This window comes from Morus notabilis, unplaced genomic scaffold (genome assembly GCF_000414095.1).
Source record: "Morus notabilis unplaced genomic scaffold, ASM41409v2 Scaffold848, whole genome shotgun sequence".
Classification (NCBI taxonomy): Eukaryota; Viridiplantae; Streptophyta; class Magnoliopsida; order Rosales; family Moraceae; genus Morus; species Morus notabilis.
The window spans coordinates 470,011-483,832 of NW_010367943.1; the positions used below are offsets into that span (position 1 = coordinate 470,011).

General features: G+C 30.0%; 1 protein-coding gene across 1 annotated transcript in view; it reads left to right on the forward strand.

The window, feature by feature from the left end:
• The first annotated feature begins 9,890 nt into the window (after window positions 1-9,890).
• The window catches only part of LOC21402808 (myosin-10), a 7,274-nt gene continuing 3,342 nt past the window's right edge, over window positions 9,891-13,822 (forward strand). Inside the window, exons 1-9 of the mRNA XM_010113850.2 lie at window positions 9,891-10,222; window positions 11,055-11,182; window positions 11,333-11,404; window positions 11,479-11,592; window positions 12,531-12,599; window positions 12,682-12,738; window positions 13,170-13,223; window positions 13,300-13,362; window positions 13,521-13,583. Of these exons, the coding sequence (XP_010112152.1) occupies window positions 10,042-10,222; window positions 11,055-11,182; window positions 11,333-11,404; window positions 11,479-11,592; window positions 12,531-12,599; window positions 12,682-12,738; window positions 13,170-13,223; window positions 13,300-13,362; window positions 13,521-13,583 (801 nt within the window). The 5' untranslated portion in view covers window positions 9,891-10,041. The remainder of the gene's footprint in view (window positions 10,223-11,054; window positions 11,183-11,332; window positions 11,405-11,478; window positions 11,593-12,530; window positions 12,600-12,681; window positions 12,739-13,169; window positions 13,224-13,299; window positions 13,363-13,520; window positions 13,584-13,822) is intronic.

Consider the following 13,822-nt stretch of genomic DNA (forward strand, 5'->3'; position numbering starts at 1 on the left):
AAAGAGTGTTAAAAACTTAACGGATTTTGATGAAAAGGGCTTGATTGCTAATGTTTTGAGAGTTTGGGAATCTTTTGTCAAAATTAAAAGAATAATGATCAAACTATCACACACTAAAGAAGTTAAGGATCATCCGTGTCAATTACCCTTTTTTTTTGTACAATTGTTTTTTAACTTGTATTAATGGATTTTTTGAATCCTTCTATTAGGTGCATAACGTGGACTTTTAGTTTATAGATTTAGAATTATGATTTTGAATCATTCTCGATTTACGTGTATTTTTTATAAGAAAAAATACTGTAACGAACTACGAATTATAATTCAAATCATGAGACGAATACACCAACTAAACGAACCATAAAAGTTAGTAATTCCGAAAGAAGACTCCCTCGTTCTATATCAATTACCCTTCTTTCCTCTCTAATTCAACAATAGATAGGCGTTATTCATCCACTCCGTACTTCCTTTTATCTCTGGTTGTAGCGCACTCTTATGCTATTTAGTAAGAAGTAAAAGAAAATTTAAATTACCAAACTATCCCAAATTAAATAAAAAAATTTCCCAACCTTAATCCGAACCCTAACCTAACTCCCTTTCTCTCCCGTGTCTCTTCCCTTCTTCAGCTTTCCTGTCGCCAAAAAAAAATAATCTAATCTAATCGACCAAATTACACTTTAGCACCTGCACCCGATGCTAGAGAAGACATGTGATATGTTTTGTTTTTGGAAATTAGTCCTGTAGATTACTAGTGTTAATCTACCAGATTACTCAAGCGACCAATGCGATAGACGACTGTTGATCTGTATTGAAATGTCAACATAATCTCGTCGATTATTGATGTTGGTTAAGTAGATTACTCTAGTCATTGGTATTCGGTAAGGGTTATTTATATAATGGTTAGGGGAATTTTTAAAAATGCCATTAATAAATTGACACTATTTTTTTTACCTTGTTAAATTTATCTTATGTCACTAATAACTTACAGGTTATGTTTTCATAACCTGCATGTTATATTTTCAAAAACTGCTAGTTATTTTAATAACTTGTCGAATATCTTTCGTAATTTACAGGTTACTATCTTTTCGTATTTTCCATAGTTGCATCAAAATTTTATGCAGTGGCATAAATAATAGAGTTAAAAAAAATAATAGTTAAACTTTAAATTTTCTCTAAATGTTACTTCAATCGGTAGTGGCCGATGGTGATTGTTAATTCTAGTAACACCCGACAGATTACCAATATTAACCTAGTAGATTACTAGGTAGCAACTTCGACAACCCCATTTTGTTGATCTTTGATTGAGCTTTATAATGACAATAATTTAAAAGCATTTTTAATTTGAGTAAATTATACTGTTACACTTTACTATTCTTTTTTTATATAATTAATCTCAAATTTTAAGTTTAGCAAAATACACCTTAAACTTTAAAGTTAATTGTAATTGAAGTCCTATAATTATGATTATGATGTTATCAAATTGACTGTCTAAAATACAAGATTTAGACGTTATATGATTTGAAAAAGGATGATCATTATCTTTCATGTTCCTTAACTATTAGATCTTAATTGCTATTGACTTTAAAGTTATAAGGTATTTTTTAAAAATTGAAAGTTTAGAATATCTTATGCAAAAAAGAATAGTTTAAGGTGCAACAATGCAACTTATTATTCTAATATAGCACCAAATTAGTTGCCAATGTCAAATTTTAGTATTTGAATATGAAAATCACTCTCCAATGTAATGTTATTTTTAGTGCTAAACTTGACAAATATTGTACTTGGTGTCAAATTCGACATCATATTATGCCAAAATATTTGTATTTCATTATTGATCGATAAATTCACTTTTTCATTTAATCTTTACAACAATGTCATTTTTAAATTGTTTTAATTCTAAAATTAAAAAGTTTATTTTCACAAGTTTTAAATTTTAATATTTATCACAACAAATATATACAACATTTAAAATAGCATTGGTATTAGATTACAAAATAGAATACTATATCAAAAACGTCATTTGGCATTAAATGTGATATTGGCATGGACATTTGTATTGGAAATGATCTAAACTCTCTTATTGGAGTGGTATAAATCTTTATATGATTGAAATTTACTCATCATTGATTTCATGTTGACAGAGAATTATATTTGATCATGATGTATGGTAGTCAAAATAATTATTGGATTTTCAATAATTAGTTGCTGGGTTTATTTTATTGATTCAAAACATTTATTGAAAAGCCAACCAAGAAGGCTTTTCAATAAAAGCTATGATTCAGAAAAAGAGTAATTATTGGATTAAATCTTCCGCTAAAACAGAGGAGGAAATTATTGGATCGCATGATAGATGGGAGAAAAAAACAGTGAATTATTGATTTTAAATCAACGCCTAATGTACTTCCACATACCTCCACTTTCACCTACGTATATGCGATGCCGATTTGCGTCTCTCATTTCCAATGGAAAAGGTTAGGAAAAACATTTCTTTTTTGTTTTTTATTACTGAATTACGCAAATAAGATAAATAATTTATGGATTAAGGCTAGGTTAATTTTAATACAACTCAGTTAACTGACACTTTTTTCCCTTTGGCATATATTTTTTTTCAGCAAAAATTGGCATATATTTTTCATATTTTTATGGTAATATTTTTTTTATTAGTATTAGTGAAAATGGGCTAGTAATTCCATAAAAATGGGCTACTAATTTTTTATTTTAATGACATAATGTGATTAATTAGATACTATTTGAGACACAAAAATTAAACAGGTGATCCAAATATAATTTTACCAAACATTGTCTGGCGCTTTTCACGTGAAATCTTAATTCATTAATCAAAGGTATGGAAAGAGAGAAACTACTGTCTTAATAGTTTTATATTTTTATTTATGCGTTAATCGCCCTAAGAAATTTTGATCAAATCTATACAATGATTCTTAATTTCTTATAACTTCAAAAGTCAAATGCTTTCAGGTACTGCATTGAATAGTTTAAAGAAAATTGTCATTCTAACGTAATTTTGCAAAAATAAGAAAGTACCAAATATTTATAGCTACTCAACTACTCTTGACTTCATGATTGCATGTATAATTTAATGGTAATTTCATATTTCATTCCCTACATGTTGTAGTTTAAATACAGCATGTTTAGTTTAAATACATCTGTTATTTTTTTAGCAAACCAAAAAAAAAAAAAACTATTGTTGACTGAAAAAAAAAAACTATTGTTGACTTGAAAAAAAAAAAAAAAAACTGATTATATGGTAATTGGTCAAAGAAAACTTTAACAAAATGATAAACACATATCATGACGCATAATTTCTTAGTTTTAAGTGTCATGACACAAAATATATATATTTATTCTCAGTAGTTTTTGTTAACAAAATAGTAAAGACGTGACAAGTTTTCTTAAAAACACCAACAAAAATCAAATTTATTGTATTAGAATGATTGCAACACGTTTTAAAAAATTATTTGTGCTACTTGGCATGTATATGGAGAAATTTGGCCACAAAGTTCTGTATAATTCCAAAGTAGAAATAATTATTTAATCATTCAAAGATATAAATTCAAAGCGTAAAGTTTTTCTTGGATGAATGCAAAGGTGAAGCATTTGTCGCTTGATTTGTCGATTTGCTCTTCTGGTATTAAGTCAAAATGATTTTTAAGGTCAAATAAGTATTCCCCTACTATTGATTCCCACGATATTAATCTCCAATTTTATCAAGTTTTTCCCTTGACCTTCTTACACACACACACACACACAAAGGTTTTCCATTGATCTAAAAGAACAACAAAGTACTTTAAACCACAATGCTACGAGGCCTTAAAACAAAAATAATAAAGTGCTATAATGACTTTTAAAGTCAAATAAGTATACCCTACTACATAACTCCAGTGGAAGTAGCATCCAATTTTTATCAATCTAAAAGTACACCAAAAAAAAAGTACACCAAAGTACATTTTCAAGTGAGATTAAATAGATGGAGATTTATGGTTTAGGGAAAAAAAAAAAAAAAAAAAAACTAGGATGCTATTTGTTTTGGACAGTTATGTTTTTATCAAATTTTACATACGTTATCAATTTCATTTTTTTTTTTAAATTGAGGAGATATATTGAAATGAAGTGAAGGAATTTAAGAATGCCATTATATGAATTATGGCTCGCATTTTATTAAAATAAAAAATAAAACCAGCAAGCGGTTAAGGATGTCATTATACTGTTTACAAAAATTGTTAGGAGTCGAAAATAAGAAAATGAATGGTTTGTTCACTTCGTTGATTCGAGTTTGTAATACCTCTAGAGATGAATTTCCACCCAAACGTGACTTTAATCCTTAATCCTTAATCCTTAACTTCTTGACGTGCATAAGGAAAAGAACATCAAATGTGGTATAAAGTATCTTTTTCTTGTAAAATCTCAAAATTATCTAATAACCTACCAAACATATTTTTAGATATATTGTGAAAAATAGATCTATTCAAATATTAAAACTGACGCCCTTCAAGACTAAAGAGAACTCTGTAATAACTAATAAGGTACGAAAACAGTTGTACCGTTAAAATATAGTTAATAATATCAAATATCTATATCATACTAGTTGAAGAACACATGTTATGCATGTATAGAGTAATCGTGTATTAAATTTAAATTACTGTGTTATTAAAAAACATATAAAAGTCTAAAAAGAAATTAAAATTTAAAAAATTAAATTTTATGACAAGTAGATAAAAAATTGGGGGGAAAAAAAAAAGGGGGGGGGGGGGGGGGGGGGACTAAAATGAAAGGAGAACAAAACTTGGGGAGCAAAAAAAAAAACTACTGTAGCAATGCGGGTATTGTTTACTGCTGTAGCGTTTTCAACCAAAACAACACCGTTTTGGTTGAAAAATGTGTAAACAATAGCAAGGATTGACACTTCATATATATAGATTAAAGTTAAAAAAAAAAAAAAACTAATAGCTTAATAAGACTTTTTTTAAATCCAACGATTGAAATTATGTGTAACACTCAAAATTTTATCATAGATTTTTATGACATCTTGTTGTGAACTCTGTGATTGTTATGTGTTTTATGATTTTCTCATGACAATTAAGGGGATTTAGATATCATAAACTCATGCGTCATCTGCCGAAATTATCGTCTGAGGGTAATTTTTCTCGAAAAATGTTAATTGGAGCAAAATTAGTAAATTAATTCTGAATGAAATTTATAATATTGGATTCTTAATCGGAGTATCAAAATTAGTTAAGAGTGTAATTTTTATAAACATTCCATTTCAGGGCCATATTTACAAATTTGGCAAAATACAGAATGGAAACAAAATTTTTTGAAAATATGAGACCCAAAATGTGATTGCAAAGAATGTGTGGGTTAAAACATAAAAGCTGATGGAGTTTTCAAAAGTTTTTGATTGGTTGTTTGGGAGTCACTATACACCACAACCAATAAAATTTTAATTGTGTTAAAAAAAAATTAAATACTAAAAAAAGAGAGTATATCGATTATTTCAAAACATATCTCTCCTTCCTCTCTTTCACGCTCTCACCCTTACTCTCTTTCTCAGAAAAATAAAAAATCACGTAACTGTGTAGAAGAGCCATAGAAAACCCACCAAATACATTCAAAACTCTAATATTCCATCAAAATCTTTCTCCCAACTCATAGTACAAACACCCTCCCCTTGATTTCCTTAAGTTGGAGATAATTTTTTAGCCCTAGAAAGCTCTCAAAAATTGGGTTCAAGCCCCTATCCGATAATAAATGTTTGTAAATTGATTTTGGTAAGTTTTCCTCTTCAATACTTATTCATTGATCAATTTCTTTTGTTGGGTGAGTTCTAATCCGTTTTTTAATGATTATGCATGGTATCTAACACCTCCAAATATACCATTCAAGCCAAACACATTTTTTCAATCTAATCCACGAGTTCATCATCAAAATGAAGCCAAACTTTGTTGTTTCTTTAAGGGTGAGAGTCCTCAATCTTTAAAAACCCATGGGACTGAGTTAGATTGCGTATATTGATAATGGAGTTTAATTTTTGATGATCATTAAGCTTATTTTCTAGTTGTTTGAAGTTTGCTTGCCGTATGTTTGATAAAATGATCATGAGTAAGTTTTTGTGACCAATTGTGAAGTTTCTATTTTTTTCGGTTATTTTATATATTGTTTTATCTCATTCGATCTACCTATAATATATTATTAATATTTTCGTAGGAGTCGACGAATCTATTTCTTGATAAAAGTTGCTATATGGTCAACATTTGTACTATTAGATATGGAGTTGATACTTTGATATTAACGACCGGTTAAATATATGAATTTTTATGGTTAAAAATTAAGCTTATAGTTATTTAAATATCTGTAAATATGTATGTAATTTGAGTGTCATACTTGATGACGAATGGTTAATTTCGATGACGGAAAGTTTGACAAAACAAAGATTTTGGTTGGTTTAGTTAAAAATTCAACTATTCATGCTAGATTATATTTTTGGCAATGTTGAAGGATAAGGAAAGCTCACGTATGAGGTTGTGTTCTTTTGATTTTTTTAAAGAAATTATATCTATAAGATTTAAGGATTTTAATTAAATATTTTAGTTTGATGGATTTTCTTTTAAGAAAATTACGGTCATATTATGAGGAATTATTGTGTTGTATTGCATCTATATTTAAAGTAGTTAGTCTACTCGTTTAATGAGCTTTCTAGCTCACTAGGATTCCTCGTGTTGCAGAAAAAAAGAAAGAAAAATGTCAAGATAGAAGCTTTGTGATCGGGAAAGCGAATTGAAGTGAATGCGCAATATGAGATAAGACTTGTAGTGGCCAAACTTTGATATTGGTTTTTGAGAATTGACCTTATGGTTTTAATACGATTTCCGCAAAATTATGTTTTTAATTAAAAAAAAACCCTTTCATGCACCTTTTTCCTTTTAAGTTTTAGAATTTTTGTGTTTTGATTAAAGATTTGTAAGCTTTTAAAAGTTTAAATATTATGCATTATTATGACTATGTTATATATGTGTGTGTGTTTGTATGAAAAAAAAATAAAGATCCACAAATATAGTATGATATGTATGTACGTATATTATGTTTTCCTATCATGATTTATCGCCGGCCTAGCATAACAGGTGGTTGACGGTGGGTCGTGACACTATGTCCAATTGATATAATATTTTTCTATACCATATCAAAAAGTTATCCTAAAATACATGTTAAAAAATGTAAACATAAATATTTTTACTTTTAAAAATATGAGAATTTTTACGGTATAATTTGTCCCTTTTAACTACCAGCAAGAATCATTGTTTTAATTATGAGATTAAATTTTAACCATCTGATACTTGAGTGTTCATATTAAAATTTTATAATGCGCGACACATAATTATTTCAGTCATACATTAGATCATTGAAAACTTAATCTAACGATTGAAACAACAATTCCTATTTAATCTAAACTTTCGACTTATCAATCTGGTTTTTCATATCAAACACGTATCACATGATCTTTGATTAGCAATGAACACACATCTCACATGCACACGTAGCTAGAGAATAAATGATTTACTTTTCTTTGAATAGTGTCCGATCTTTATTCTCTTTTGGTTTTTAGAAAATTCATGTCGTATTTAGAATTATTATTGTTTTTATTTTTCACGTTTATTGAGAAGAGAAAAAATAAAAACGATTACAAAACGGCGTTTGACATAATTAAAGACAAAAAACAGAAATAAAAATAATTTTTTAATTTAGTATAAAATAAGAGAGAAATGAGAAATGACTTTTAGTTCTTTTTCATTTTCTATTCTCTCGAGTAGAGAAAGACATTAATAGGTTTTTTTATGCTGAAAATAATCTCTTGATAAAACTACTAAACACATTTTTAAAAATAATTTATGTCTAAGATTAAAAAAATTTTCATTTCTATTTTCATACAAAAAATAAAATTATTTTAAAACGAATTCCAAACACATATTTTGTGTGTATTTCCTGACTTTTATTTTTACCGTTTTGACCTTAATTTCTTATTTCTTCAATGTTTTTGCTTTGAGCGCTTTCGTCTTTTTGTCAAGCTAAAATATTAATCACTAATCACTTTTTTCTTTCTTTCTTTTTTTCTTTTAAATTTATAATTTCTTACCTTCTTTTGCGGCTACTCTGAAGCTCATCACCAACCCCCAGCTACCTAGTTTTGTGAACCACACCGGGCCACATCTAATATTGCCACACCAGGAAACGACGACAGATTTTATTTGCCGGTCCATATCAAATATTGCCACGCGCTCCTCAAATCGCCACGTACTGTTCGAAATTATGAACCTCGATTTTTTTTTTTTTTACATTCTTTTTCTTTTTGTTAGTAATTTCGTTATAATTACGCGCATAAACTTTATTGAAACGAATAATTTGTTACAAAAAGAGTCCTTTTCACATTATTTTCTTTTATTAAAACGAACAAAAAATATAGAAAATATTCTTATCAAATAATAACAACTTTATATATTAACATCTTGAAGTTTTGGATCACATATTACTATGAAACTCAATTAGTGACTTATATACTTTTTAGCTTAACAAATTTATAACGTGACATATCAACAAAAGACCAATTCAAAATTCTCACTATAGAATTTTTGTTTTTATTATTGAAATTCTACGTGACATCAGGATAAAACTCTCTATTTAAGGACAAAATACTCTTAAGATTATTTCAATTTTTTTGATTTTTTTTTTAAAAGTCAGACCGATTCTTGGGGTAATATTATACAAAACATAGTTAAATGAGAATGTTGTCTTAATTCCTAAAAGAAAAATAAAGAAAATAAAAAGCTTTTACCCATAAGTAAAAAAAAAAAAAAAAAAAGCTTATCACATGCATATTCCTTTTTTTTTTTCTCTCTTTTTTCTTTTGGCCTTTTATAGACGAGCAACACTTTTGTGAGAAAAATTTCTCACATCTTAATTAGCTAAAAAACTAGCTTAATTCTCTTATTTTGAATCACAACAATTATTATTTTGTTAAGCATGCGATAATAAACGATTATCATATACATTTGTTATGAATAATTATATAATAATATTGTAAAGACCCTAAATAAGATAATATTAAAAGGCATAATATATATATATATATATATATATATGAGTAGATAATTCTCATTGATTTTTTTTTTCTCGTGATCAACCTATCTAAAGTTTTTTTATTATTTAATAGACTATCTATTTTGAGAATTCCACTAGAATCACAAATTTGTACCGTGATTGACTGCATTTAAGTCGTTGTAATCTATTTATTGTGGCGTTTAAGTTGTTGTTCCGGTAAACAACACATGCTTATCTATCATGTTAATGTTCTTTCTAGATTAAGAAGTCTCTAATCTCATGTCATGATTGACATCTGCTCCATATAAATGTTCATGTATGGATGTGCTTATGAAAAAAAATCCATGACATATATAATCATTCACATGAATATTTTCATATTTAAAAACAACAGTTGATTAATAAAAAGAAAAAAACAATTATTATGATAGAATAGAATGATTGATATTAATAGTAAAAATTACTATATATTAAAAACGATAACCGTTTATTAATATGCATTTCAACAATATTCATATATTCATATCAGATGTGTACAAAAATCGTTTATTATTATATATTTAAAATAAAATTTAATTTTTAAAATAATAACTGTTATACCATAAGAAATTTCGCTAATACAAAGTAGGGGCTACGACCACGTTTCTTTTAGAAAACTTTTTCACTCTCTTCGTACAAAAGAAAAACTCTTTTTTATTTATCGATTATCGATTTTCTTTTCACCGGTGGGGAAAGCAATAGATCTCCTACATAAAAAAAAAAAAGAAAAAAAAAACCGATAATTTCCGCGTTCAGTCGAAAGAAGTAATTATAAAACACAGAGGGAAACTCACAAACCTCTCTCTTTTCTCTCTCTATATCGTCTGAATCTCTCTCTCTCTATCTCTCTCTACCTGGAGTCTGAGTTTTGTTGGCTGTTCTTCAACTGCATGTTCCATGGCGGCCAAAAAGCTCCTGATTTTATCGCTCTTCTTTGCCCTAGTCTGGGCCTGCGTTAGGGCTGACGTTTCGACCGGAGGAGAAACCGAGGTTGCTGGAGTCGTTGGATCCGACGGCTCCGATTCTTCCGCTCTCAAGATCGAGTTGGACCAACTCAAGTCTAAGATCCATGCCCTTGGTCAGTTTCACGCTCTCAGATTTGGATTTTCGTTGGTATTTTTCGATTGGCGATGTCGAGTTTGAGTTTTTGGAGTGATTTCTCAATGCGATTGCTTCGCTTTCGCTCTGCTCGAGAGTGATTTTACTTCTTTTTTTTTTTTTATTTTAATCGCAGAATTTGATTTTGAAAACGGAGAATTATGATAGAGGGGAAAAAAGAAATTTGTTTCTTTTGTTAGTGTTGGGAACTAGGAAGTAAGTTTTTTTTTGTTGAGTGAATTTTGGTTTTGGTTCACCGTGAAAAAGAAAGAACTTGGATTGGTACGGTCAAATAAAATGATTGTATGAATAAGTTTTCGCCAGAACAGAAAAGGACCTGCGGATTTTAGTGTTCTGATCTGATTTCCCCATTAATTTTCTCTTTTTCTGTTTTCTTTTTCGTTTTTTAATTTGGATTGAATTGGAATACTGTTAGTTATCACTAGTGGTTGTTCAGAGTAGTTTCTGTTCGACTATTAGGAGAGATTGTTTTATGTTCACTAAAGCCTATAAACTTTGGTCAAGAATCATAACCACGATTGAATCTATAAAATTTGAATTGCAAAATTAGCAACAGTATTGTTTTCATTATTATACTGAATTCTGTTGTATGGGGGCATTATGGTAATTTGTGAAAGTGAACAAGCTTTTGGAGAGTTCTATATATAGTCTTGAGCAACTGGGGCTTGGAATCGTTAATAAAGAGCAATTAGCGATTTATTTGTTTTGTTGTGAATGGTGCTTCTAAACAGTGAACTGTGTTTAAGGGGCTGTCCTGGTTTGTGACACTTTTTATTTCTTTTATTATGTAGAGTCCCAAGTTGAAGAGAAAACTAAAGCATTGAAAGGGAAGGAAGGTATAATAGCGCAGAAGGAAAAAATTATTCAAGAAAAGTCGGACAGTATCTCATCCTTGCATAGCGAGATCGCGTCTCTACAGGTTCGGGATTTACATCAATGTTTCTGAAATCAATACTCTATCAGTCATTCTTTCACATTTTTCACACCTCTGTTGACTAGTGAAAATGGTAGAAAAATCTTACTATGTCCGTTCGAATTTTAACATATTATTTACTACTTTACTTTTTAGAAAAAAGGATCGCTAGATGTTGAGGAGCGGGTTGGAAAGGCTCATGCACGTGCTGGTGAATTAGAGAAACAGGTTAGTTATGGTTTGAACGGCTTATGTACACTGTGATATCATTGCATCTTTGTATAACTTAATCTTCCATGCAGGTTGAAAAACTTAAACAGGAATTGGAGGAACAAAAGAAGGAGAAAGAGGCCTTGGAAGCTCGAGCAAATGAAGCGGAAAAGAAGATCAAGGAATTCGGTTCAACAATTGAGAATGTATGGCTACTTATTTGAATCTGGTTAGGGGCGAAAGAGTTTTTTTGTGACTTTAGATGTGTCTATGCACCCGTAGATTTCCTTATACCTTTTAAGATATGGCATTTATAAGCATACGGCCTTTAACAAGTATATGGATTTTACGCACTCTCTATTTGAACATTTGTAACTTAAGTTTCCATATTTTAGTAGTTTTTCTGTGAATCATTTTTGTGGTAATGATTTGTAGTAATCTATGGTAGTATATGTGCTGTTGGGATTTTTTGCCTCTGTTCCCTTTGTTGACATTTTTTTGGTCCCGGCCATGAGTGTTATGTTTTGTGTCTAAATTAAGTTTAACTTTACTTTATATAATGCTAGGAAATACCAAGAATACTTGCTGCATAAGTACTGTGAACATTGTTTATGAGATTGGATTCTGAGTAGGCTTGGACTTTCTTATTGTTCATTTAATATCCACCCACACAAGACATTTATTCTGTGGGACAATAACATTGCCGTCATTGCATTCCCCTTTGTTCAGATTATCAATCTGATTATAATATTGCAATCAAGACTTCCATGGCTTTAATCTAGTGGATAATAGAATGAAGGTAGGTTTCCTAGTTTTCCTCAAGTAAATCTTGTATTTGGGATGTAATTTTTTTTGTTATTCAAGTGTGCTGGATACCTTTATTAAGAATAGCAATGGTTTTGATAGCTTATGGGCACTGGACAGTAGAGATAATTGTGCTTGTTGATCTTTCTTCCACTACGGAGTTAAGTAAAATTTGAGAGTGCATTTTCCTTTCAGTTGGATTACAATATTTCTTTAGATTCTTTGAAGCTATGAGAATATACACTGTTGTGCTTTCTTGTTCCAATTTGGATATAATTACCTTCCAACTTAAATTTTACTCCTCTTGGGTTTACATAATGGACATTTCTTTCTGTTGCAGCTCCGGAAGATTAATGATGAACAAAAGATGAAGATTCGTAAAACTGAACGTGCTCTTAAAGTGGCTGAGGTAATTTAGCACCTGCTGCCAAATTCTGTTAGATGCTTGTGATGATTCTTATATGCATTTTATTTTCTACTTTTTTCTTCAGGAAGAAATGGTGAAGGCGAAGTATGAGGCTACTTCAAAAGCAAAAGAGTTGATGGAGGTAATATGTTAGAGTGACTTAGTTGTCATGTTCTCCATTTTCTGCTCTCCTCTTCCTTGAAATAAAGTTTTTCTTTGAGCATTTAGTATCGTCGGAGGTTGGAACCTTTTGAAGTTGTTTCTTTGATAACAAATTGGTTATTGATCAGATGACTTCTTGTCTGACGTATGGATTTAATTTAAGAGCTGATTTATGTGTTGTACGTCTTCACCATGGAGTTGAATCACAAATGTGGTGTGTTAAATGTGTATCCCCTTTAAATGTCACTACATGGTCATATTCTAGGAAAGCAAGATGTGGTCCAACTGTAACTGTGATTATATGCTCGTAAATGTTTTACATCCCAGGCATTCACATTATTTGTTATCTCTGGAGCTTTATATTAGTGCAAGGACACTAGTTTAGTAGTTTACATTTTGATTTATTACCAGGTACATGGTGCATGGCTTCCACCTTGGCTTGCTGTCCATTTGATTCAGTGTCAGGTAGACATAATCCAGTGCTCGTTATTTTCTAGAAGAGTCTTTTCATGCATGTTCTGAAAATATTATCAACTTGCAGTCTCATGCTGAAACTTGCTGGAAGCTGCATGGAAAGCCAGCGCTGGAAACAGTGATTCAGAAGGTATTACTGTTGGATGCTGCATGGTTGGTTGGAATTGTTATATGATGTCTTGAAAATATTTGGATTGCTAGTGTTGTCTGTTAGTTGGTTCTAGGTTTAGTGTCTATAATGTAACGAGACTTTATCACTTGGTAATATCATGTTCCCTATTCTTTTAGGCCCTGGAGAAGAAAGCCCAAGCGGAAAAGTGGGCCGAACCTCATGTGGAAACAATTAAAACTGTAAGTTCCTACTCCACCATTTTTGCTTAGAACATTTAGATTATGACTTTCACTATTCTGTCTGTGGTCTTGAAATTCTAGAAGCGATTGTCGTCGTTTTCATACATATTAGAAAATTAAACTCTTTCCAACGCTATTAACCATGTGTCTACTTAAGATCTAAATTTTGGTCGGTAAAACTTACTTCCAAAAAATTTTATGGTTGGTTGGCAGCTTGTCACAATTAAAAGATAGGAGGG